Source organism: Haemorhous mexicanus, chromosome 25, assembly GCF_027477595.1.
Source record: "Haemorhous mexicanus isolate bHaeMex1 chromosome 25, bHaeMex1.pri, whole genome shotgun sequence".
Lineage (NCBI taxonomy): Eukaryota > Metazoa > Chordata > Aves > Passeriformes > Fringillidae > Haemorhous > Haemorhous mexicanus.
This window is the reverse complement of record NC_082365.1, coordinates 2567205-2593659: the sequence shown is the minus strand read 5'-3', so window position 1 is coordinate 2593659 and position 26455 is coordinate 2567205. Positions and strand designations below refer to the sequence as shown.

The 26455-nt window shown below is 59.2% G+C and overlaps 2 protein-coding genes across 2 annotated transcripts; both read right to left on the bottom strand.

The window, feature by feature from the left end:
- Positions 1–1185: 1185 nt before the first annotated feature.
- On the bottom strand, positions 1186–7090 carry OPTC (opticin). The gene is made up of 6 exons (XM_059867572.1): positions 6786–7090; positions 6330–6468; positions 4678–4836; positions 3547–3749; positions 2188–2283; positions 1186–1503 (listed from the first exon to the last, which is right to left on the bottom strand). Exons 1-6 carry the CDS (start codon positions 7005–7007, stop codon positions 1333–1335), a joined length of 990 nt encoding a protein of 329 aa, XP_059723555.1. The 5' UTR covers positions 7008–7090; the 3' UTR covers positions 1186–1332.
- A 5457-nt stretch (positions 7091–12547) lies between these two features.
- Positions 12548–24689, bottom strand: PRELP (proline and arginine rich end leucine rich repeat protein). The gene is made up of 3 exons (XM_059867448.1): positions 24581–24689; positions 17130–18084; positions 12548–14723 (listed from the first exon to the last, which is right to left on the bottom strand). The coding sequence occupies exons 2-3, from the start codon at positions 18067–18069 to the stop codon at positions 14545–14547; spliced, it is 1119 nt and encodes a 372-aa protein (XP_059723431.1). The 5' UTR covers positions 18070–18084; positions 24581–24689; the 3' UTR covers positions 12548–14544.
- Positions 24690–26455: the final 1766 nt, after the last annotated feature.

Below are 26455 nucleotides of genomic sequence, written 5' to 3'. Positions count from 1 at the left end.
TTCAGCTCCAGCCCAGGGAGCTCCTGGTGGGGCTGGTGGGCTCGGGGAGCTCCAGGGGTCTCTGCAGTTCCAAATTCAGGGATACCATCCCAAAGCCATGAGTACCTTCCCAAATCCATGGAGACCCTCCTAAATCCATGGATACCACCTCAAATCCATGGACACCATCCTAAATCCATGGACACCATCCTAAATCCAGGGATACCCTCCTAAATCCATGGATACCACCTCAAATCCATGGATCCCCTCCTAAATCCAGGGATACCATCCTAAATCCATGGATACCACCTCAAATCCATGGAGACCTTCCTAAATCCAGGGATACCATCCTAAATCCAGGAATATCATCCCAAATCCATGGATACCCTCCTAAATCCAGGGATACCATCCTAAATCCAGGAATATCATCCCAAATCCATGGATACCATCCAAAACCCATGGACACCATCCTAAATCCATGGATCCCCTCCCAAATTCAGGGATACCATCGTAAATCCATGGATCCCCTCCTAAATCCAGGGATCCCATCCTAAATCTATGGATCCACTCCCAAATCCAGGGATACCATCCTAAATCCATGGATCCCATCCTAAATCCAGGGATACCATCCTAAATCCATGGAGACCACCCTAAATCCATGGATACCCTCCCAAATCCATGGATACCATCCCAAATCCATTTATACCATCCCAAATCCAGGGATGCCCTCCCAAACCCTGGGGTGCTGGAGATCCCACCCAGTTCCAGGACAGCTCCCAGTTCCTGTTCCCAGGACTGCAGCAGGTCTGGGATGAGGAGATGGAAGATTCCAGATGCCCTGTGCTGGGGTTTCCCATTTTACCCTCCTTGGGAGCTCATGGGGACAGTCCAGCCGTGCCCAGGTCACACCTGGATGTGCCACCCCCCCCTGGAGCTGCACAGGCACAGCCCAGGGGACAGATCACACCTGTGAGGTCTCAAGGTGTCACCTCCCTGGGGCAATGGCCAGGAAAAGGACCACCCTGACCAGGATCTCAGGATGTCCCAGAGGCTCTGGAAGGAACGGAGGAAGAAACGGGGCACAGGGAAATCCCATCTTTGCAAATCCAAGCAAAGCTGCTGGGCTGGGGCTGGGTGAGGGCTCCCCGCTGCTCCCACTGCCAAGAACAAGGCTTTGAATGCATTTCCAAATCTTTATTTCGTTTTATTTGGATTTTATGCATTTGCCCCAGCACCGAGCTCACCCTGGGGTGGAGCACCTCCACTTCAATCACATTTTCCATGGAGCAGCAGGGTCTGGGCGCTCTGGGATGGGGTCTGGGAACACTTTCCTGCCCTTGCAGCTCTGGGGGCTCAGGAGAAGCGGCCGGTGGGCAGGCGGGGCAGGCAGGAGAAGGCGTTGGGGAAGAGGCTGAGGTTGATGGGGTTCCCGTCCAGGCGGATGTCCTCGAGCGCCCGGCGGATCTGGCCCTGCTCCTGGCTGTCACAGAAGGTGTCCTCGTGCATGGTCTGGATGTTGTTGTTCTGCAGGGACGGGAGACGGGCGGAGCTGGGTCACAGGGAGTGGGAGAGGAGGAGGAGCAGGAGCAGGAGCAGGAGCAGGACCAGGACCAGGTAAAGGACCAGGACCAGGACCAGGACCAGGACCAGGACCAGGACCAGGAAAAGGACCAGGAATAGGACCAGAACCAGGAAAAGGACCAGGACCAGGACCAGGACCAGGAAAAGGACCAGGACCAGGACCAGGGCCAGGGCCAGGAATAGGACCAGGACCAGGACCAGGGCCAGGACCAGGAAAAGGACCACGAATAGGACCAGGAAAAGGACCAGAACCAGGAAAAGGACCAGGACCAGGACCAGGGCCAGGAAAAGGACCAGGACCAGGACCAGGGCCAGGAAAAGGACCAGGAAAAGGACCAGAACCAGGAAAAGGATCAGGATCAGGAAAAGGACCAGGACCAGGAAAAGGATCAGAACCAGGAAAAGGATCAGAACTAGGAAAAGGACCAGGACCAGGACCAGGAAAAGGACCAGGACCAGAAAAATGACCAGGACCAGGACCAGGAAAAAGACCAGGATCAGGAAAAGGACCAGGATCAGGACCAGGACGAGGAAAAGGACCAGAACCAGGACAAGAACAATGAAAAAGAGGAGCAGGAGGTGGAAGAAGAGGTGGGATCTGCTAAACTCAGGTAAACCTCATCCCACCTGGAGGTGCAGGGAACGCAGGCTCTCGGGAAGGGGCACTGGGATAAAATCCAGCTGGTTATCGGAGAGATGGAGGAACTGCAGCTGCTTCAGGTCCTGCAGGGAGAGGGCAGAGGTGATGAACCCCTAGAGGTGAACCCCCAAGAGATGAACCAATGAACCCCCTAGAGATGAACCCCTAAAGGTGACTCCAGTAGAGATGAACCCCCCTAAAGATGAACCTTCCTAGACATGGACCCCCAAGAGATGAACCCCTGAAGATGAACCTGTGAGAGATGAACCAATGAGCCACCTAGAGATGAACCCCAATAGAGATGAACCCCTAGAGAGGAACCCTTAAAGATGAACCCCCATAGACATGAACCCCCTAGAGAGGAGCCCCTTGAGATGAACCCCCAAGAGATGAACCCCAACAGAGATGAACCCCCTAAAGATGAACCCCCAAGAGATGAGCTCCCAAGAGATGAACCAATGAGCCACCTAAAGATGAACCCCAAGAGAGATGAACCCCCTAGACATGAACCAATGAACCTCCTAGAGATGAACCCCCTAAAGATGAACCCGTGAGAGATGAACTCCTAGAGAGGAACCCCTAAAGATGACCCCAATAGAGATGAACCAATGAACCCCTAAAGATGAACCCCCAAGAGATGAACCCCCAAGAGATGAACCAATGAACCCCCAAGAGATGAACCCCCAAGAGATGAACCCCCAAAGATGAACCCCCAAGAGATGAACCCCCAAGAGGTGAACCCCAATAGAGATGAACCCCCAAGAGATGAACCCCAATATAGATGAACCCCCGAGAGATGAATCCCCAAGAGATGAACCCCAATAAAGATGAACCCCCAAGAGATGAACCAATGAACCCCCAAGAGATGAACCCCAAATGAACCCCAATAGAGGTGAACCCCAAGAGATGAAACAATGAACCCCCAAGAGATGAACCCTCAAGAGATGAACCCCAATATAGATGAACCCCCAAGAGATGAACCAATGAACCCCCATGAGATGAACCCCCAAGAGATGAACCCCAATAGAGATGAACCCCCAAGAGATGAACCAATGAACCCCCATGAGATGAACCCCCAAGAGATGAACCCCAATAGAGATGAACCCCCAAGAGATGAACCCCCAAGAGATGAACCCCAATAAAGATGAACCCCCTAGAGATGAACCAATGCCCCTCCTAAAGATGAACCCCCTAGAGATTAAACCCCTAGAGACGGCCCCCCTAGATCTGACCCCCCTAGATCTGACCCCTCCAGATCTGACCCCCCTGGAGCTGACCCCCTTCTCCCACCCCTCCACGCCCCCCTGTCCCCCCGGGCCGGGCAGCCCCCCAGGCGCGGGGCGCACCCGGAAAGCCTCGGGGCGCAGCCCGGCGCTGGGGATGCGGTTGAGGCGCGCGTCCAGGCGCACGATGCTGCGGGGCAGCTCGGGCAGCGCCGTCAGGCGGTTCTCGGGCAGCAGCAGCTCCTGCAGGCTGGGCAGCCCCCGGAAGGCGTCCGGGTCCGCCCACGAGATGGAATTGCTGCTCAGGTCGATGCGCTTCAGCTTCTCTGAGGGCAGGGGGAGAACAGGGACAAAGCCAGGGCGGTTTATTCCCTGTCGCTCTGATTTTTTAAGACTTTCTAATGTTTGCATTCTTGTAACGAACTTTCTCACAAGCTTTCTGTAAATAACTCGTTGGTTTGCGTTCTTTTATAGAGGAAAAGAAATTTGATGAAACAGGAAAGCCTTATCAATATGATTGCCTGGCAAAGGATTTTGAGAATATGGAAACTAGAAGTGAAATTGAAATGAAAGCAGCTTTGAGATCCCTCAGTTACTGAACAACTGAAAACAATGGTGTGGCTGGCTGAAGGTAATCCCCTTTGGATGGAACAGCACCCTCTGCTTGCAGGCAGCTCCAAGGGGCAGAGCAGACCCTGCTGGCCTGGCAGAAGGGCCCAAAGAGGAGTTTTTAGGGTTTAAAATGGAACACAGTGTGGTCATGTAATGATTCTTATGGGCTGTGTGTAAATGCTGTAGGATTTGTATCTTGGGCTAGATTGGTCTGTGAGAATGAGAATACTCAGCACAGAAGAAGATTTAGGGTATTGGAATGAGAACCTCGGGCTCGCTCTCTCTCTCATCCTCTCATCCTCTCTCTTCTCTCAGCCTGCTCTGAGCTGTGGCTGACAGCCCCCAGCAGGGCCCTGCACCCAGGCCCTTTGCAATAACCCACAAATTCCAAGACCAGAAGACAATTTATTGTATTGTAACGGGAACTCCACTCTCTTTCCCTCTCTCTTTCCCTCTCTCTCCCTCTTTGGGGCCTGCTCTGAGCTGTGGCTGGCAGCCCAGCAGGTCCCTGCACTTGGCCCTTTGCAATAAACCCCAAATTCCACTAACCCTGGCTCCGGGGATCTCTCATCTCATTCCATCCCCACCCTCCCACCCCCGTTGCCCCCACAGGGGATTCTCCCCTCGGTGACCCCCACGTACCGAGGCCGCTGAAGTCGGCGGCGCGCACGGCCCCGATGCGGTTGAAGCGGGCGTACAGGTACGCGGTGTCCGGGGGCAGCGCCGGGATCTGCTCCAGCTCCGCGTCCTCGCAGTACACCGAGCTGCCCAGGCACAGGCACAGCAGGCAGCTGGGCAGCCCTGGGAACAAGTCCTGACCCCATAAAATACCCCAGGACAGAGGGAGGAGCTCATCCCGCTGTGGGGATGTGGATCTGTGACACCCAGAGCTGTCACAGCCCCCTGACCCCATAAAATACCCCAGAACAGCAGAGGGACCTGCTCACACTGTGGGAACACAGAATCCATGATACCAGAGCTGTCACAGCTCCCTGACCCCATAAAATACCCCAGAACAGCACAGGGACCTGCTCACACTGTGGGAACACAGAATCCATGATACCAGAGCTGTCACAGCCCCCTGACCCCATAAAATACCCCAGAACAGCACAGGGACATGTTCACACTGTGGGAACACAAAATCCATGATACCAGAGCTGTCACAGCTCCCTGACCCCATAAAATACCCCAGAACAGTGGGAGGATGTGTCCACCCTGCCCACACTTTGGGGACTCAGGGTTTGTGACACCCAGAGCTGTCACAGCCCCCTGACCCTATAAAATACCCCAGAACAGGACAAGGACTTGCTTACACTGTGGGAACACAGAATCCATGATACCAGAGCTATCACAGCCCCCTCACCCCATAAAATACCCCAGAACAGGACAAGGACTTGCTTACATTGTGGGAACACAGAATCCGTGATACCAGAGCTGTCACAGCTCCCTGACCCCATAAAATACCCCAGAACAGTGGAAGGATGTGCCCACCCTGCCCACACTTTGGGGACACAGAGTTTGTGACACCCAGAGCTGTCACAGCTCCCTGACCCCATAAAATACCCCAGATCACTGGGATCTGCCCACCCTGCCCTGGGGACACGGAGTTGGTGACACCCAGAGCTGTCACAGCCCCACATCATCCAGGGAAGGGCCAGAAACTCCCAGAAAAAAACCCCAAACTATTAATGAATGAAGTTCCCAGGATCAAATCCCTCCTGCAGGAGGATGGGAGATGAAAGCCCCCAAATTCAGCTTTTGGCACCCAAAGCTCTCCTGGCCCCCTTCATTTTCTCACTGGAAGAAGCAGAACTCAAGGAAATTCTTTGGAATCAAGAAAAATTTGCCCCAGCTGCCCCCAAGGCCCCAGCACGGGGGGCAGGAGGGGTAAAACCGAGCCCACCCCCCACACCTGATCCCCCTCCTCTCCCCTGAGGTTCCCCACCCCTTCCAGGGGGGCTTCAGAGCAGCTCAGCACCAATTTCCTTTCTCCTCCCATCTAATTTTTCCCGGCCTGGAGTGACAGAAAAGGAATAAAGATATTTATCCTCGCTGCAGGATTTTAATTGTCACTAATCTAATTGCCACTGTCGCAAAGCCTCTGCTCATTAAAGCGTCTCTGCTTTGCTGGAGTTCATTCTTTCCCAGCAATTTCTCTCTCTGCAGCCCTCCTGCCTCGCAGACTCAGCCCCAAAACCCTGCAAAGAGCTGCTGGCAGTGCCAGAATTCCCTTTTTTCCCCCCAAAACTTCAGCTGTGCCATGTGGGGGTGCATCCCAAGGGAGCACAACTCACCCTGCCTGGGGATGGGCGCTGGGGGCACGGGGCCAGCACTGCTCGGGGGCTGCAGATTTGGGGTTCCAGCCGTGGTTTCACCCAGCTCTGGGAGGGTTTTGGGGTCCTTGGGGTGAGGAGCCAGGGTGCCAACCTCGATCTGCCAACACAGCTGGGTGTGAGTTTGATTTGTGCCACCCTCTGGGGAGGGTGGCACCGGTCAGGGTCACCGGGTTGGGGTCATGAATTCCTTCTTGGAAAGCTCTCCAAGCTCTCCAAGGAACCCCCCCAGCCCTGCTGGCCCAGAGGGATGAAGGAATCCTCACATCCAAGAGCTGGCCGGGGTTTGGCTCGGGTAAAACCTTCCCCAATCCCGGGAGAGCTGCCAGGGCTGCTCCTCCTGCGGTGCCACATCCGTCCCTGGTGCCAAATCCCCGTCCCAGGATGCAGCCAGGGGCTGTCCTGTGTCCCCCTCACCTTCGGGACAAGGTCCCCGTAGTCGTAGAGCTCCTCGTAGTTGCTCAGGTCCAGGATGTCCCCGTAGCTCTCCAAGGTCACGTCGTAGTTGTCCAGATCCAGGTTTTCATAGAGGGACAGCTCAGCCTTGGCCTTCTCCACCTTCCTCCTCTCCTTGGCTGGGACAGCCCAGAGTGTCCCCAGGCACAGGCTGGCCACGCCCAGCCAGCCCAGGGGACACATCCTGCACCTGGCTGGGGTCACCTGGAATGGCACCAAGGGCTGGGTGTGGGGCCAGCCCTGGGCTGGGGGGGACAGACAGCCCCAAACCCTGGGGGGGACAGGCAGCCCCAAATCCCACAGGGGACAGACAGCCCCAAATCCCACAGGGGACAGACAGCCCCAAATCCCAGAGGGACAGACAGCCCCAAATCCCTCGGGGGACAGACAGCCCCCAAACCCTGGGGGGGGCAGACAGCCCCAAACCCTGGGGGAGACAGACAGCCCCCAAACCCTGGGGGGAACAGGCAGCCCCAAATCCCAGGGGGACAGACAGCCCCAAATCTCGGAGTGGAGGGGACAGACAGCCCCGGGAGGGGACAGACAGCCCCGGGAGGGGACATTCGTGACCCTTTTCAGCGCATTTCACGCTCGGCTGTGCAGGAGAGGCCCCGCGGGGCTGCCGGGGCTGCCCGGCTTTCCCAGCCCCGGGGGGTGCGGAGGGGGTCGGGAGGGGGATGAGGGGGGTCGGGGGGTGATGAGGGGAGTCGGGAGGGGATGAGGGGGTCACGGCGCTCGTGGGGATGGGTGGAACCGGCCGCTGGCCCAACAAGCCCAGCAGCCGAGGAGAACCAGCCCCAGGAGCCCCAGGGCTGCTGCTTCCCCCTTCTGCTCCCACATCCAGGTCGAAATCCCGGTCTAAATCTGCTTTTCCATCATCCTGGCCGGCCAAAGGCCACGGGATCCGTGTGACAGCACGGGGACATCCCCCAGTCCTGGCAGCTCCACATCCAAACCCTCCAGGGCCCATTCCCACAGAATTCCCTCCCTCCAGGCTCCCCCCCCGTGGGACACCCACGGCAGAGCAGGGCGAGGGTCCCGGTCCCCTCCAGCCTCTCCCGAATCCCACATCCCAAATCCCAAATGCACCACCCAGCCCAGAGTTTTTTCACTCCATCCTGAGGATGCTGCTCCCAAATTCCTGCTGTTTTCCCCCAGATCTGCCCTTTCCCGGTGCTCTGAGCCCCCTGTACCCCCCATTCCCCAGCTGCCCCAGCTCGGGGGGGGGCTCTGGAGGAGCGAAACGAGGCCGGGACGGACCTACCCCCTGTCCTTCCTCCTCCTCCTCCTCGGCGTGGAGAGCCCCGCTGGGCTGCAGGGGCTGGGGAAGGGCTGGGGAAGGGCTGGGGAAGGGCTGCCGGGCTTTTAAGGCACGGAGAGGAGGAGGAGGAGGAGGAGGAGGAGGAGGAGGAGGAGGGGGCTGCTCGGGGGTCTGGCCGAGGGGACAGGCAGGACGCGGCCAATCAAACCAGCGGTCCCCTGCTGGGTCCTTACATTGTCCCCAAGGCCACCACCCCGGAGGTGGCTCCGCTCCAGCGGAGCGGTTTGGGGGTTTCTTGGGGAGGGCGGAGCCGCTGTGGGTGCAGGGGGGGCTCAGCACTGCTCCCCTCATTGGGGCAGGGTGTGAAACCCCCCATGGCCCCCTGTGTCCCTTGTTGGGGGAGCCACCCCCCTCCTGGCTGGGGGGATGTCACCGCGGGGCTGGCACAGCCCAGGAGGGGCAGGGCGAGCACGGCAGCCCCTCCTGGGCAGCCTCGTGCCCACCCACCCACCCACGGCCGCGAAAATGTTCCTGGCGCCAGCGGCGCATCGCCCCCCACGCACCCACCCACCCTCCCGGCGCACCCATCTGCTCGGGGGGAGGGGGCGGCTGGGGACACCCCCGCAGCCCCCCAGCCCCCCGTGGGCACCCCCAGCCCCCCAGCCCCCGCCGTATCCCCCCCTCGCCGTCCTGGCCCCGCTCAGCACGCGGCGGCAGCTAATCTTCATTAAGGCCCTCATTAGGCGGCTCGGTGGGCACCGCGACGGAGCCGATGTGACAGCTGGGGGGGGGGCGTCAGCGCCGCCGGGGGTGACAAAAGGGGGGGCTGGCCCAGGGTCCCCTGGGAATTGGGGTCTCCGGAGTGAAGGGTCCCAAAGAGTGAAGGGGTCCCGAAGGACAGTGGGGTCCCAGGGGGTGAGGAAGTCCCCAAGGGTGAAGGGTCCCAAAGGGTGAAGGGGTCCCGGGGGATGAGGGGTCCCCGGGGGGGAAGAAGTCCCTGGGAGTGAAGGGGAACCCCAGGACAGTGGGGTCTCCTGGGCAGCTGGGTCCTAAAGAGCAGCGGGGTCTTTGGGGGTGAAGGGTCCCAGAGGGGTGAAAGGCTCCCAGGGGTGGAGGGTGCCCAGAGCAGTGGGGTCCCAGAAGGATGAAGGGTCCCCCGAGGGTGAAAGGTCCCAGGGCAGTGGGGTCCTCGGGGGGGAAGGGTCCCCAGGGCAGTGAAGGGTCCCCCGAGGGTGAAAGGTCCCAGGGCAGTGGGGTCCTCGGGGGGGAAGGGTCTCCAGAGCAGTGGGGTCCTCGAGGGGGAAGGGTCCCCAGGACAGTGGGGTCCTCGGGGGTGAAGGGTCCCCCAGGGCAGTGAAGGGTCCCCCCGAGGGTGAAAGGTCCCAGGGCAGTAGGGTCCTCGGGGGTGAAGGGTCCCCCAGGGCAGTGGGGTCCTCGGGGGGCAAGGGTCCCCAGGGCAGTGAAGGGTTCCCAGGGGTGAAGGGTCCCCAGGGCAATGGGGTCTTTGGGGTCTTTGTTTTTCTGTCCTGGCCCCATAAATGATGTCCTGTCCCTGTCCCCACAAGCAGCAGCCTCCCCTTGTCCCCCTCAGCATTCCCTGCACGGATGGTGTCACCTGGAAGGTCCCTGTGCCCCTGTCACCATCCCAAACGTCCCTGAGAGCCCAAAGGGTCGGTGCCAACCCCTCAGAGCGGGAGGTCCCTGCTCAGCACCCCCAAATGGGGTTGGGGGGGTCACCAGCTGCAAGGGGGATTGACTGGAGCCGGAATTCCCCCTGATCCCAATCCCTGGGGGATGCAGCCCCTCCCCAGCACTGGCAGCCCCCACCCCTCCAACCCCACTAATGAGGGGGTCCCAGCCTTCCCCGTGACCCCACAGGAGCTGCCAGCCCCAATCCCAATCCCACGGGTTTTTGGGATCAGCTTTGGGGTGCTCAGCTCCCCCAGCCTTCACTCCCTGGGGTGGTTTGGGGGTTTTTTGGGGAGGGGAAGCCGCTGTGGGTGCAGGGGGGGCTCAGCCCTGCTCCCCTCATTGGGGTACGGTGGGGAACCTTACCCCAAAGTGGGGAGATGGCTCCGACATCCCCGGGGAGGGAAAACCCCCCCGGCAGCGGGGGATTCACAGCGGGGTGACGAAACAGTGGGATTGGGGTGGGGGGCGGCTGTGTGCGCGCTCTGCACTCCACAAACGCACACAAACCCGCTCGGCCCCCCCGGGAGCGGCCCCCCGGCCCATCCCACACCCTCACACCTTCCCCCGCTGCCGTCCTCCCGCTCCACTCGGGATTCGCGGCGGGCAGCGGCTCTGGGGACGCGCGGGAGGACGAGGAGGAGGAGGAGGAGGATGATGACGAGGAGGAGGAGCCGCTGCCGCCCACCCAACCCTGCCCCAGCCCAGGCTCCGATCCCGCTGCTGTGAGAGGGGCTGCGACCCCATGGATGGAACCCCGAACCCTCAAATTTTAGAGGGGAGGATTCAGGACCCCGTGGATGTGTCCCTGCATCCCAGATTTCACAGGGAAGGATGCAGGATGTTGGGATGGGGCTGTGACCTCACTGATGTGTCCCTGCATCCCAGATTTTACAGGGAAGGATGCAGGATGTTGGGATGGGGCTGTGACCTCACTGATGTGTCCCTGCATCCCAGATTTCACAGGGAAGGATGCAGGATGTTGGGATGGGGCTGTGGCCTCACTGATGTGTCCCTGCATCCCAGATTTTACAGGGAAGGATGCAGGATGTTGGGATGGGGCTGTGACCCCATGGATGTGGATGTAGGATTTTTGGGATCAGGCTGTGGCCCCACGGATGTGGCCCTGAATCCTCAGATTTTACAGGGAAGGATTCAGGATGCTGAAATAGGGATGTGATCCCACAGATGTATCCCTGAATCCTCAGATCTGAAAGGGAAGGATTCAGGATTTTGGGATGGGGCTGTGCCCCCATGGATGTGGTCCCTAATCCCAGATTTTAGAGGGAAGGATTCAGGGTGCTGGGATCAGGCTGTGACCCCATGGATGTGGATGCAGGATGCTGGGATGGGGCTGTGATCCCACAGGTGTGTCCCTGCATCCCAGATTTTACAGGGAAGGATGCAGGATGTTGGGATGGGGCTGTGACCTCACTGATGTGTCCCTGCATCCCAGATTTCACAGGGAAGGATGCAGGATGTTGGGATGGGGCTGTGACCTCACTGATGTGTCCCTGCATCCCAGATTTCACAGGGAAGGATGCAGGATGTTGGGATGGGGCTGTGACCTCACTGATGTGTCCCTGCATCCCAGATTTCACAGGGAAGGATGCAGGATGTTGAGATGGGGCTGTGGCCCCATGGATGTGGATGTAGGATTTTTGGGATCAGGCTGTGGCCCCACGGATGTGGCCCTGAATCCTCAGATTTTACAGGGAAGGATTCAGGATGCTGAAATAGGGATGTGATCCCACAGATGTATCCCTGAATCCTCAGATTTGAAAGGGAAGGATGCAGGATTTTGGGATGGGGCTGTGCCCCCCTGGATGTGGTCCCTAATCCCAGATTTTAGAGGGAAGGATTCAGGGTGCTGGGATCAGGCTGTGACCCCATGGATGTGGATGCAGGATGCTGGGATGAGGCTGTGCCCCCACAGGTGTGTCCCTGCATCCCAGATTTTACAGGGAAGGGTGCAGAATTTTAGGATGGAGCTGTGGCCCCACAGGCGTGTCCCTGCATCCCAGATTTTACAGGGAAGGGTGCAGGATTTTGGGATGGAGCTGTGGCCCCACAGGTGTGTCCCTGCATCCCAGATTTTACAGGGAAGGGTGCAGGATTTTGGGATGGAGCTGTGGCCCCACAGATGTGTCCCTGCATCCCAGATTTTGGAGCCCTGTGACAGATCCCAGCTGCTGCCAGGGGTGGGAGGGCAGCCTTGGAGATCTCCATGCTGCTCCCACCGGGAAATTCACCCCAGGGAGGTTTGTAGGGCTTCTCCTGGTGCTGTGGGGGCAGCTCACGGTTGTCACCCACCCCGATGTTCAGTGTCGCCTTCTGCCAGCGTGACACAGCCCTGGGAGCTGCAGCCAAGATGAGCCTCTCCTAATTAGCAGGGCTGCTCGTTAGGGAAGGACGTGGGGCAGGAACCTGGCCTGCAGGTGTGACACCGGCTTGGACAGCAGGGCTGAGAGCCCAACCCCACAAACCCTGCTTTGGGGTCAAGCTTTGGGGTCAAGCTTTGGGGTCAAATCCCACTCCACAGGAGGGACACCTTCCACCAGCCCAGGCTGCTCCAGCCTGGCCCTTGGAATCCAGGGGCATCCAGGGATTCTCTGGGAATTCCATCCCAGCCAGGAATTCCTTCCCAAATTCAGCATCACTCCAGCCAAAACCCCAAACCCCAAAAACTTTGGGAGAGTGATCCCCAGGCAAGGAAATTTTGGATGAAGCGGCGCCTGAGGAAGGTGAGGATGGATCAGGGAGAGGCTCGGGGTCCCTTGTGAATGATTTTATTTCCACTGCTGCAGGGAGTGGGAGTGAAAATCCCAGGAAGTGGCTGGGCTGGGAGGTGCAGGTGGCTTTGGGAATATCTGTACATTCTACCAGTCTATATACACATCAGATATAAATATACATAAATCCAGGGGGGCCCCGTCCGGGTTTGGGGTTAAACCTGTCCCACCCAACTGCAGGGAGAGCTGCAAAGGAGATTTTATCATCAGGGGAAGCCCTCCTTAATTAGCAGGAGGTTTTAATTAAGGGGAAAAGGGAAGCATCCCTGTGCCAGCTGCAGGGAGGAGGACACGGTGCCCGTCCGTGGCCGTGCTGGGAAGGGTCAGTTCTGCTGGCTGGACACAAAGGAGCTTGCTTTGGTTTATTTAATTCTCATTGCAGTTGGATTTGGATTTTTTTTTTTTTTTCCCTCTCTCTAATGCTCGGCCTTTAAATCCAAATCCTGAGACTCAGGAAGAAAAGAAGAGAATAATCCCCCCTAAACCAGGACACCCTATAAATGCAGGTACAGCTATGGGAGGGGGAAGCGATACATGTGGGGATGGGGAAGAGCAGGGATAAAAATAGCCCTTCCAAAGGATGATTCTTCCCTTTTCTTCTCCCTTCCTTTTATTCCTAATAAATAAAAGGCAAAACCCAGCCGTGTGTGATTGGCTCCAGAGAGAAACCGAGCCGTGGATGAGGCCCCCAACCCTCAGATCTCAGAGGGAAGGGTGCAGGATTTTGGGATGGGGCTGTGGCCCCACAGATGTGGATTCAGGATTTTGGGATGGGGCTGTGGCCCCATGGATGTGGATTCAGGATTTTGGGATGGGGCTGTGGCCCCACAGATGTGGATTCAGGATTTTGGGATGGGGCTGTGGCCCCACAGATGTGGCTCTACATCCAAAGATTTTACAGGGAAGGATTCAGGATGTTGGGAGGGGGCTGTGGCCCCACAGATGTGGCCCTTGATCCCAGATTTTACAGGAAATTATGCAGGATACTGGAATGAGGCTGTGTCCCCATTGATGTGACCCTTGATCCCAGATTTTACAGGGAATGATGCAGGATTTTGGGATGGGGCTGTGGCTCCACAGATGTGGCCCTTGATCCCAGATTTTACAGGGAATGATGCAGGATTTTGGGATGGGGCTGTGGTCCCATGGATGTGGATTCAGGATTTTGGGAGGGGGCTGTGGTCCCATGGATGTGGATTCAGGATTTTGGGATGAGGCTGTGGTCCCGTGGATGTGGATTCAGGATTTTGGGATGGGGCTGTGGTCCCATGGATGTGGATTCAGGATTTTGGGATGGGGCTGTGGTCCCATGGATGTGGATTCAGGATTTTGGGATGGGGCCCCGTGGATCAGTGCTGGGATGGGGGATTTGAAGCTGGGCAGGGTCTGCTCTTGCCCAGGGGTGAGGGAAGGTGTGCCCCACGCAGGGGCAGGACCCCCTCCCTGCTCCATCCCAGCAGATCCACAGCTCCAGGAGGGATTTAGATCCTCCTCCTCCGGAGAAATGAGGAGCCAAAGCTCTCCAGAAGGGTGACAGGAGTGTCCCCATCCCCTGGGATGGCCTCACTGTCCATCCTCCCTGCACTTCCACAGATCCCACCACCCTCAGCTCCAGCCCAGCCCATCCCAGCTCCAAAACCCACCGGGAATGGTTCCGCAGGAGCAGAGACACGCCCCGAGCCCGGCGGCTCCGTCCGGACCGGCCCCAAACCCTCCCCGAACCCTGCGGGGCACCAAGAGAGAGACGGAACCGGCTGGGGGACAGGGACAGCGAGCTGTGACCGGGGCTGGCAGCTGGGACACGGCGCTGTCCTGCAGAGAGCGGTCCCCAAGGAGCCACCGGTGTCCCCGCAGGGCAGGAGGAGGGGGGAACGGGGAGAGGGATGGGGACGGGGAGCGAGCAAGGGGAGAGGGAGGAGAGAGGGGCCCACGTGTCAAAGGTCCGAGCAAAGCCGGGCCTGGGAGAGGCGGGGCAGGGCTAAAACACCACGGACTGCAGCAGGCGGAAACACAGCATCAGGTCCAGGGGGATGGGCGGCTTCAGGAGGTTCCCGTCCAGCCGCAGGTAGCGGAGCCGGGGGACGCTGTCCAGGTCGGAGGGAGAGAAATCCTGGATGGACACCAGCGAGGTGGGGCAGATCTGCGTGCCGTTGATTTCTGCGGGGACAGGGGACACAGAGGGGTGAGGGTTGGGGAAGGGGAATGTGGGGAGGAGGAGGAACAGAGGGGTGAGGGTTAGGGAAAAGGGAATGGAGAGGAAGAGAAGTGGGATTTGTGTTAGGGAAAGGGGAATGTGGAGAGGAGGAAGAGCAGGATCAGGGTTTGGGAAAAGGGAATGTGGAGAGGAGAAACAGAGGGATTTGAGTTAGGGAAAAGGGAACGTGGAGAGCAGTGGGATGTGAGTTAAGGAAAAGGGAATGTGGAGAGGAGGAAGAGCAAGATGAGGGTTTGGGAAAAGGGAATGGGATTCAGGTTAAGGAAGAGGGAATGTGGACAGGAGGAGCAGTGGGATTCAGGTTAGGGGAAAGGGAATGTGGAGAGGAGGAACAGAGGGATGTGGGTTAGGGAAAAGGGAATGTGGAGAAGAAGAAGAACAGGATTCAGGTTAGGGAAAAGGGAATGTGGAGAGGAAGAACAGAGGGATTTGGGTTAGGGAAAAGGGAATGTGGAGAAGAGGAAGAACAGGATTCAGGTTAAGGAAAAGGGATTGTGGACAGGAGGAGCAGTGGGATGCAGGTTTGGGAAAAGGGAATGTGGACAGGAAGGACAGGAATGTGGAGAGGAGGAGCGGAGGGATGCAGGTTATGGAAAAGGGAATGTGGAGAGGAGGAAGAGCAGGATGAAGGTTTGGGAAAAGGGAATGTGGACAGGAGGAGCAGTGGGATGGGGGTTAGGGAAAAGAGAATGTGGAGAAGAGGAGGAACAGGATTCAGGTTAGGGAAAAGGGAATATGGAGAGGAAGAGCAGTGGGATGGGAGTTAGGGAAAAGGGGATGTGGGCAGGGATTTTTGACCCCCCCTGCTGCTGAACCCCAAATTGGGGTTGTTTTGCCACCAAAAGGGACAGCCCCAGGCTGCTCAAAGCCCCAGCGAGAGGGAAAAGCTGGCTTTGGATCAGGAGCGAAGTAGGTCGCGTTCCTCCGGAGCGCAGCGAGGGATGCGGCGGCATTCCGGAGAGAAAAGGAAAAGGGATCATCCCGCCCCCGGAGCCTGCCGAGCCCGCCCCCAGCTTCCCGAAAAACATCAAGGGATCCCGCTCCAGCCCTGTCGTGCCGGAGATAACATCAGCACCCGGCTGGCTGCTCGCCTCTGGAATTCCGCCTGTCCCTGCCCAGCCGGGGCATTCCTCATGGAAGATAAACCCCGGGATTCTGAGGTCAGCACCCGGCTCCAGGGATGGGAACCTTCGAAAATCCAGGGAAAACAGGCGAGGAAAAGCTGGGCCAGGACGGGCACTGGACTTCTCTCCCTGGAAAACCAGCAGGACTTGGACACTGGGAGTGTGGGAAGGCAGCAGGGTCCCCCCCGGTTTAAATTTGAGGGTGTTTGATTAAAAAAATTAAAATTAAAATTAAAATTAAAACTAAAATTAAAATTAAAATTAAAATTAAAATTAAAATTAAAATTAAAATTAAAATTAAAATTTTGCACCCCAAGGTCTCCCCTGGTTGAAATTTGATTAAAATTCTGATTAAGGAGCTTTGGAGCCAGGTGAGATCTCAGCAGGGTCCTGGAGCTCCAACAGTGGAAACATCTGGGAAGACCAGGAATCCTGGAATGCTGGAATGGTTTGGGATGGAAGGGACCATAGAGACCACCCAGGGGCACCTTCCACTATCCCAGGTTGCTCCAAGCCCCATCCAGCCTGGCCTTGGACTCTTCCAGGGATGGGGCAGCCAAAGCTTCCCTGGGAATTCAATCCCAGGCCCTCACCCCTCTCCCAGAGAAGAATTCCTTCCCAGTATCCCATCCATCCCTGTCTCTGGAGGTGGGAAACAATTCCCTGTGTCCTGTTCCCCCATCCCTCATCCCAACTCCATCTCCAGCTCTCCTGGAGCCCCTTTAGGTGCTGGAAAGCTGAATGGGAATGCAGTGGGATTCTGTCTCCTCCTCTGTTTCCAAACATCCCAGGCTCCTCTCCCGTGGAATTGCAGCTGGATTTCCCTGGAATGGTGTGGGACAGCCCTGGCTGCTCTGCCTCCATGGCAGCCTTGTTCTCCCCGTTCCTCCCCCGCTCTGGGATGTTCCCTCACCATCCCGAGCCCTGGGTTTGGCATCTGTCCCTAGAACACGTGCCCAGGCTCTCCTCGTGGAATATCCCGATTTTTGCCGGGGGAAGAGCCCTTCCAAGGGCAGGTGGCCCCAAAGAGGACAACTGGGAAAAGTCCTGCAGCACCAGGGGGGATTTCACTCTGCTCCTCCTCTCCCACCCAGATCCTCCCTCCGCCCTTGCAGCTCCCACCTCATCCCACCACGGCTTCCCCCTTCGAAGGCATCACATCCCACCGGGGGAGAAACGACCTTTCCGAGGTTTTTCCCCCCCAAAAAACCCCGTGGGACTCACTCTCGATGGAGTTGTTGTTCAGGTAGAGGTGCTCCAGCTTGGGGCTGATGAAGGGCACGTTGGTCAGCTTGTTGTGGGCCAGGTGCAGCACCAGCAGGTTGGTGAGGTTGAAGGAGTTTTTGGGCAGCCCCTTATCCGAGATCTGGTTGTAGTTGAGCCGGATGAAAGCCAGGTTGGGAAACTCCTTGAAATAATCGCTGGGGATGTCCTCGATGTTGTTCCTGTCCAGGAAGAGCTGGTGGATGGCGCTGGGCACGCCGGGGGGCATCTTCCTCAGGATGTTGTGGGCCAGGTTGAGCTGCATGAGGTTCTTGAGCCCCTTGAAGGTGTTCTTGTTGAAGACTCCATCGCTCAGCTTGTTGTGGTGCAGGTCCAGCAGCACCAGGTTCTCCAGCTTGTTGAAGACCCCGGCGGGGATTTTGGAGATCTGATTCCTGCTGAGCCTCAGCTGCTCCAGGTTGGGCGGCAGGAAGGCGGGCACCTCCTTCAGCTGGTTCCTCTCCATGTAGAGGAAGATGAGGTTCTCCAGCTTCTCCAGCACCTTCCTGTCCACCTTGCGGATGCGGTTGTTGTCCAGGTTGACCCACTTGAGGCCGGTGGCGTTGCGGAAGGACTCCTCGGGCAGGTCGGCGATGAAGTTGTTCTGCAGGTACAGGTAGTGGATGCGCGGCGGGATCACCGGCACCGTGCGCAGGTTGCGGCTGTCGCAGTACAGCGCCGACGGGAAGTCGGGCGGGCAGTAGCATTCCCGCGGGCAGTCGGGGAAGACGGACGGGGGGCCCGGAGGGAGGGGAGGGGGCAGCTCCGTGGGCTCCACGGGCTCCTCGAAGGGCGGGGGAGGCCGGGTGGGTCGGCGCGGGGGTTTGCGGCGCTGCCCGCTCGCCGCCGGCGCCAGCGCCAGCGCCAGCGGGAGGAGGAAGGCGAGGGCCGCCGGCTTCATGGTCCGGGTGTTTTCCTGCAGGGACACGAGGAGAGGAGCTGGGGAGGGGCTGGGTGGGGAATTGTCACCTCCCCACTGCTGGCACGCAGGGGGTTATCCCGCTGCTGCCTGTGTTCCTCTCCCGTTCTTGTTGGGAGTCGTCTCCCAATCCAACCCCTCCGCAGAGCAGGAGTGGCTGAGGTCCCTGTGCCTGGCTGGCTGTTGTCCATGGAATTCTTCTCCCTGGCTCATCATTGTCCACAGAATTCCTCTCTCATTCACCATTATCCATGGGATCCCTCTCATTCACCATTATCCATGGAATTCCTCTCCCTGCCTCACCATTATCCATGGAATTCCTCTTTCATTCACCCTTATCCATGGGATCCCTCTGGGTCATCGTTATCCATGGGATCCCTCTCATTCATCATTATCCATGGAATTCCTCTCCCTGGCTCATCATTATCCATGGAATTTATCTCTCATTCATCATTTTCCATGGGATCCCTCTGGGTCACCATTATCCATGGAATTCCTCTCTCATTCACCATTATCCATGGAATTCCTCTCTCATTCACCATTATCCATGGAATTCCTCTCTCATTCACCATTATCCATGGGATCCCTCTCATTCTCCATTATCCATGGGATCCCTCTGGGTCACTGTTATCCATGGGGAATGTTGTTGTTGTTTGTTTTTTTGGTTTGGTTTTTTCTTTATTTTAATTTGGGTTTTTATTTCATTTTCCCACCCCACAGCGCCCAGGCCTGCCCCAGAGGCCACTTCCACCCTCTCTTCCCAAAGGATGGATCAGCCCCTCAGACTCCTGGGTGGGTTGGGCTTCACTTGGCACTGGGGACAGCAAATCAGTGATTCCACAAGGAGTTGGCTCTGGAAAAGCGCCGGGAATGCGGCAGAGGTGAACGGGGCAGGAGAGGTGGATGGCTCCGGGTGAGGAACAGCCCCTCTGGCAGGCCCTGGGATGCCAAGGGCATTCCCAAAGTTGGAACAGCACAGGGGTTTGGATCACAGCTCCCTGTGCTGCCCAGAGAACCCATCCAGCCCCGCTGATGATTTGGGAAGAGTCACAGCGGGAGATTGGGAGGGATCAGGTGAGGTCTGTGTGCTCCAAGCCAGGAAATTCCTCCTGGACATCATTCCTGGCCACCTCTCCCTCTTTGGTTCCTGATCACCCTGAGCCATCCCAGCTGCTGCCTGGAACAGCAGCTCCCAGCTCATCCTTGCCAGATGTGCTGGGAATTCTCCAGCTGCTGCCTCGGAGGGATCCAGCAGAGGAGCTCCATGCAGGTGGGGTTTGAGGGTTCCAACAGGCTGGGATTGGGCTGGAATTCCTGGGCAGGGACCCTGGGGGCTCAGCAGGCTTTTCCCAAGAGGGATTCATCACCAGAGCAGGGCAGAGGGAGGGTGGGAAGGAGCAGGGAGATGGAAGAGAGGGAGGAAAATGAGGGGAACCAGAGGAGGAAGGGAAAGTGCTGCTGAGATGGGAGAAGCCTTCGGAGGTGCTGGAGCTGCTGGTGCCAAGTTTGGGGGGAAATCCGGCACAGCAGAGTGGGACTGGCTGCCCATCCTCCCTTTCCAGCCCATTGCCAGCTCTCCTCACACCTGGAACCCCCGGTTTCCATCACCCCTGCAGGGGGAAAAGCCCCCACCCAACCTGGGAACCGCAGGGACCCTCTGGGCCACCCTCTTCCAGGGCCACCTCTGCCAGCCCCAGCTCCCTTTGCAGCCATCCCACGCTTTCCTGGGACTCCAAGGAATTGACTTTCTCCAGGAAAAGATCCTGTTTTCGCCCCTCCTGCAGGCCCAGCCTGTTCCTGCCGGCTCCCATCTGGCTCTGGTTAACCCCGCACGCCTCCCGGGCCGGCTGCTTTCCATCAGGGCTCTGGCATCTCGCTGGGGGAAGGGAGGAGCAGGGAAGGAGCCAGCAGAGCCCGGAGCCGCCGGATCCTGAGCCCAGCAGAGCTGCAGCAGGTCCTGGTTGGGGATGGATGCCATCCTGTCCCCTCATTCCAGGTTCAGTGTCCGGAAAATGGGAAAATCCGTGACAGGGCTCTGCTGTTTGCACAGTGCACTCCCCTCCCTGGCATCATCCTGCTCCTTCCCTGGCCACAGCACATGGATCTCGCTCCCAAAGCTTTCCATGGGATCCCAGAGCTTTCCAAGGGGCTTTTCCTCTGCTCCAGAACCTGGATTTCAACCCCCACAAACACCCGAGGGAGCTGCAGGGGCTGAGGTCTGAGCTTGGCCCAGTGCAGAGGGGAGGGAGCAGCTGGGAGGTGACATTCCAGCTGGGAGGTGACATTCCAGCTGGGAGGTGACCATTCCAGCTGGGAGGTGACCATTCCAGCTGGGAGGTGACATTCCAGCTGGGAGGTGACCATTCCAGCTGGGAGGTGACCATTCCAGCTGGGAGGTGACATTCCAGCTGGGAGGTGACATTCCAGCTGGGAGGTGACCATTCCAGCTGGGAGGTGACATTCCAGCTGGGAGGTGACATTCCAGCTGGGAGGTGACCATTCCATCCAGGACACAATACTCCAGCCAGGACACGCTGTGATCCAGGTGTTGGATCCACTCAGGCCACCCAGCAATGTCCCAGCAGGGTGGGGGACAGGGCAGTGCTGTCACCCCGCTGGTGATTTGACATCCCAGGTGTTTGGGGACTCAGCACAGAGAGGGAACAGCCACCGGAGCCAGGAATCCCGGCTGGAGAGTGACAACATCCTGTGGAATTCTGTCGGGACAGACAGACAGACGGGAGGCCACCGCCCCTTTTACCCACCCCCATCCCCCAGGGACTGTCCCAGCCCTGTGACACTGCCACCACCCTTCCCTGGTGCCTGTCCCCAGCCTGCCTGGGGAAAGCAGGACCCGTTTCCAAGCAAACTGCAGGAAAGCAGCGATATTCCCAAAAAAACAGGGATACAACGAGCCCGAGGCCAGGAAGATTCCAAGCCCGCCTCTCCTGGGATCTGGAAAAGCTGGAAGTCTGTTCTCCACCCAGTTGGATTTACTGGCACGAATTCCAGGAGCAGAATTCCCAAATCCCACCCCCCTGATCCGACCAGAGCCCCGGCACAGCCCCTGCCCTGCCAGCCTGCGGGACAGCTCCCATTCCAGCTGCCCACAAGGAATCCGTGCCACTGGAACAAAGTTAAGTCATGGAGCAACGGAGGAATTCAGGAAACCGACGGCCTGGCGTGGCAAAAAGGCTCAATTCATGGATAAAACCAGTCCTGACACCTCCCGAGCTCGGCCTGGCTGCGAGGCCAAGGCACCCAACAGATCCCGGGGTTTTTCCCAGAAGGAGGCAGCTGCTTCCTCAGCCATCCCGCTTACAACGGACAAAAACAACAACAAAAAAATCGGTGCAACAGCTGGAAATTCCAGCCCCGAATGCCACAGGGGTTTGCTCTGCACATAGTTTCTCTTCCCTGCATCCCAGTATCCCCCAGCTCCCAGCGGCGCTGGCTGCCAGCCCCGGGACGGGCGCCAAGGGCAGGGAGAAGCCGCCACCCCCGGGCGAGAGGGAGCCGCCAAAGGTCACCGCGGGGGATTTGTCACCGGGCAAAGTCCCTGCGCTGTCCCTCGGGTGCCTCCTGCAGCGGTGAGGGGAGAGGGAGCAGCTGGGTTTGTCCGAGATCCCGCTCCCGCAGAGGGATAAAGGGAATTTTAGCTCCGGGAGAGGCAGGAAAAGCCTGGATGGCCGGAGCAGGGCTCCTTTCCAGCTCGTTGTTAGCTCCTCTCACACATTCCCGCAATTCCCATCAGCCCTGCTGGGGGAAAAGCCCCCTTCCAGCCTGGGAACGGGAATGTCGGAGCAGAACGAGGAGAGCAAGATAAAAATAACCACAAGGATCGGGCAAAGCTCCTTCCTTGGCTTCCCTCGCGTCCAGCACCGCTCGTGGCTCTGCGAGAGCCTGACCCAACACGGAGCTCGTCATCCAGCGCCTCTGGAGCTCCGGGAATCCTGGAAAAAGGGGAGGGCAGCCAGGCTGTCACCCGGGCGTCGCCGGGGTCCCTTGGGAAGCTCAGCCCTGATGCAACCGCCCCGCGGTTCTCGCCCTTTCCCAGCCCTTTCCCAGCCCTTTCCCAGCGAGCAGCGGAGCCGGGCTGGAGCCGGGACTGGGTCCTGCCGCCGTCCCGCTGCGATGGCGCTGTGTCCATGTAGGGACCGGTGACACCCGCCAGGACTCTCGGTCCTGCCGCCTTCCCTCTGGGATGGCGCTGTGTCCATGTAGGGACCGGTGACACCCGCCAGGACTCGGCCAGGACACGGCGACAACAGCGCGGGGCTCCTGCCAGGAGGGTCCTCAGAGTCCCCGGGATCCTCCCCAAAGGCTCATCCCGTCCTCCTCTCCTGGGTCCCCAGAATCCCCGGGATCCTCCCCAAAGGCTCATCCCGTCCTTTGCTCCTGGGTCCCCAGAATCCCCGGGATCCTCCCCAAAGGCTCATCCCGTCCTTTGCTCCTGGGTCCCCAGAATCCCCGGGATCCTCCCCAAAGGCTCATCCCGTCCTCTGCTCCTGGGTCCCCGGAGTCCCCGGGATCCTCCCCAAAGGCTCATCCCGTCCTTTGCTCCTGGGTCCCCGGAGTCCCCGGGATCCTTCCCAAAGGCTCATCCCGTCCTCCTCTCCTGGGTCCCCAGAATCCCCGGGATCCTTCCCAAAGGCTCATCCCGTCCTCCTCTCCTGGGTCCCCAGAATCCCCGGGATCCTTCCCAAAGGCTCATCCCGTCCTCCGCTCCCTCCTCCCGCGGCAGCGCCCGTGGGAAGGCGGCCCTGGCTGGGAGCACCTTCCCGCTGCTCCCTCGGTCTCAGCAATTCCTCCCTCCCTGCGTGTCCCGACCCTTCCCAGCGCCGCTCCCGGCTGGGATCCCGCTGCCACACGCAGTGGGAATGGCTGGACAGGGACAAAAGCGGATCCTGGCTGCCAAAGCGCCGCCGGCCCGGACCCCACGCACGCCCCTCTCGCCCCCCCAAGCAGCCGCCTCGCCCCGCTCCGCTTCTCCCTCAGGCTGGGAAGCGGCTCCGACGCCTCATTCCCTCCTCCCCAGCCTCTTCCAAGAGCAGGGAAACCTCCCACGGCTGCGCTTTGATCTCTTCCCGGGCTGGAAGCGCTGATCCCTCATTCCCCGGGGAGCAGGGACGCAATTCCCGCATTCTGGCTGTGCCAGGAAAGGGAGCTGCGCTGCCCGGGACGCGGCTCTGGGATGCCCTGGGCGCCACACCGGGCACGGCCGGGATCGCGGGATCCCAGGTTCCCATAATCCCAGGATCCCAAGGATTTCAGGATCCCAGGATCCCAAGGATCGCAAGATCCCAGGACTGCAGGATCCCGGGATCCCAGGATTGCAAAATCCCAGAAACCCAAAATCCCAGAATCCAAGGATCCCAAGGATCCCAGAATCCTGCGATCCCAGGATCCCGGGATTGCAAGATCCCAGAATCCCCGGGAAGTTTCCAAGCCCTCACATGCCGTGTGCCACGGGGATCAATTCCCATGTTTTGTTTTGGAGCTGCTTTTCCCCAAACCTCTCCAGCCGGCAGGCAAGGGCAGGTTTGGGATCAGCCCCTTCCAAGTAACAAAACTCCTTTTTTTCCCCCCAGGATTTCGGCGAACATCATTTCCCGCTTGTTCCTCCTGGCGGAGCGGGGACAAAGAGCCGGCTCCGAACGGGACCCCCGCGGGGAGGGGGCTGCACCTCCCCGCCCACCGGGAGCTGAGCTGGCTCCGGGCAGGAAAAGTGGGATTACATGCCCTGGGAATGCTCGGTGCGATCCAAGCAGGCAAGAAGGGCTTTACCACCCACATTTCGGGCAGAGGAGCAGCCCGTTGGAAGCGGCCCTGGAGCTGTGGGGCTGCTCGCTCCCACCCCGCTCCGGTTCGGTCCGAAATTCCCTGTTCCCACTCCATGGCAGCCCCCCAGAGCCCCCTCAAAGACCCCACCCCAGGCAGGACAAGGTGCCCCGATGTCCCCGGAGGCTCCTGGTGGCATTCCTGGCTCCGGGGGGGTCCCTCCTCCCCTCAGCCTCTCCCTTTCCTCGCTTGTTTTCCCTCCTGCTTCCCAGGGCAGGGATTGTCCTGGGCACGGCCGGGGCTGCGCAGCCCCCCCGGCCCCCCCCAGTTCCGGCCCCCGGCGCCCCCAGTTTGGCTGCAGAGCCAAACGTGCTGGGGTTTGGGGTGTGGGGGACACACAAAGGGCACCTCAGTGTCCCCCAAAAAGCGCCTGGCAGTGGCCGCAGCGCTGTCACACCCCCCTGTGACCCCAGAGCCCCCAAATCCCCCCCTCCTCCACCCCAGAAACTCCTGGAACCGGAGCAGAGAAAGAACAAAGACTCCAGAGCGCTGCAGGACAGAGGAACCAAGAGGAGAGGGGGGAAAGACGAAGAGCAGATGTTTTTGGGGATGGAAGGGAGGCCGGAGAGGGCAGGAGCATCGTGGTGTCCTGGCTGGGAGGCTCAGGCAAGGTGAGAAGAGCCTGGGGGGGAAACACCTGCCCAGAGCTTACCTGTGTGCACCTCTCCCTCCTCCTGCCTCCTATTAATCCCCAAGACAAGTTTCTCTCTGGCTTCTCTCTCCCTCCTCCTCCTCCTCCTCCTCCTCCTCCACCACCACCTCCTCCTCCTCCTCCTCCTCCTCCTCTCCGCTCCGCCACCAGCGAGCCCGGCCGGGCGCGGGGGTTTTGTGGCTGGGAGCGGTGGGAGCGCGGGGGGCGGAGGGCTGGGAGGGAGGGCTGGGAGCACTGGGAGGGCTGGGAGCACTGGGAGGGCTGCGAGCGAGGCACGGTGACAACAATCACGTCTTTCTCTGGCAGCCGAGAGCGGCGGGCTCGGCGCACACGCGGCTCCGGCGCTCGGCAACAATTCCTCCTCCTCCTCCTCCTCTTCCTCCTCCTGCTGCTGCTGCTGCTGCTGCGGAGGCAGCTCCTTGTTTCAAAACAAAGCTAATTAATCGCGGAATAAGCCCTGCCCTCGCCGCCGGCTCCGCTTTCCCAGGAGCGGGCTGGAGCTTGGCAGAGGGTGGCTGTCCCCTGTCGCCACCCGCAGGGACACCCGGCTGTCCCCACACCCCGATTTCGGGGCCCCTCAGGGCAGAGGGAACCTGGAAAATGGGGTGTAGGGATTGCTCTGCTGCCAGCCGGGGATGAGCTTTGGTTTAAATCCTGGTGGGGGTGACACAGCGGTGGCACCAGCTGAGTGTCCCTGCCCAGGGGACACTGGAACACAGCGGTGCGCAGAGGGGACACGGCCAGGAGGGCTCGGGGGGGACATTTCTGCTCCAGAAGGGACATTTTGGTCCACGAGGGACTCAGAGAAACCTGGGACCTGTTGCGTGTTCAGAGCTCTGAGGGGTCCTGGGGGGGCACAGCAGCCCCCCAGCCCTGGAATCGCCCTCCCACACCCATCCCGATCCCGGAATTGCTGGGATTTGGGATCCGGGGGGGCACAGCAGCACCCCAGACCAAGGAATCGCTCTCCCACATCCATCCCTGTCCCAGAATCCCCGGGATGTGAGATTCGGGGGGGCACAACATCACCCCAGCCCTGGAATCGCCTTCCCACACCCATCCCAATCAAGGAATCCCCGGGATGTGGGATCCAGGGGGACACAGGAGCCCCCCAGACTAAGGAACCGCCCTCCCACATCCATCCCGATCCCGGAATTGCTGGGATGTGAGATCCAGAGGGGCACAGCAGCCCCCCAGCCCTGGAATCGCCCTCCCACATCCATCCCGATCCCGGAATTGCTGGGATTTGGGCTCTGGGGGTCTCCTCCCTCCCTCCCCACCATCCCCCTCTCTCCATCCGCAGCAGGACCGTGAAACCCGAGCTGCTCTGACTCCTCGAAATCCCAATCCCGACCGTGCCAGGGGCTGGCAGCCACCCAGGAGGGGCTGCTCCTGCCCTTCCACACCGGGCTGGCAGCGGAACTGGAGCTTTTCCCGAAATCCCCCCTCTCTGCGCTGCCCCTTCTGCCTCCTTCTGTTTATCCCCAACACGGGGCTTTTCCTTCTGCCCCAGAACCGGGGGATTGCTCCTTGCTGAGGGACAGAGCCTGAAATCCAGCAGGTAGATGGAGCTGGAGCCAGGAAAAGGCATCGAGAGGACCCACGGAGCAATTCCGGGCTGTTTAAACAAAAAGTCGGGATGGAGGCTGGAGTTTGCCAGCTGGAAAAGAACCAGGATCAATAGGGAAAGGAGATTCTGTTTGGAGGGAGATTGCTGCTGGAATTTGATGCTAATTCCTTTCAAAACCGGTCCAAAAATCCCCAAATCCACGGGGACATGTTCCACGGATTTTTTTTTTTTTTTTTTAATTTTTTTTTTCCCTGTTAATTCACAGCTGCTCAACCGGGCATGGAGAGGGAGAAATTGAGGCACCG

Excerpts from the sequence above, each read along its gene's own strand:
- OPTC (XM_059867572.1), bottom strand. The coding sequence starts at position 7,007 with ATGTGTCCCCTGGGCTGGCTGGGCGTGGCCAGCCTGTGCCTGGGGACA. Across the intron at positions 4,837-6,329 it reads AGCGCCCATCCCCAGGCAGG|GGCTGCCCAGCTGCCTGCTG; the intron begins GTGAGTTGTGCT and ends ACTTGTTCCCAG. Across the intron at positions 1,504-2,187 it reads TGCGTTCCCTGCACCTCCAG|AACAACAACATCCAGACCAT; the intron begins GTGGGATGAGGT and ends CCGTCCCTGCAG.
- PRELP (XM_059867448.1), bottom strand. The coding sequence starts at position 18,069 with ATGAAGCCGGCGGCCCTCGCCTTCCTCCTCCCGCTGGCGCTGGCGCTG. Across the intron at positions 14,724-17,129 it reads GAACAACAACTCCATCGAGA|AAATCAACGGCACGCAGATC; the intron begins GTGAGTCCCACG and ends CTGTCCCCGCAG.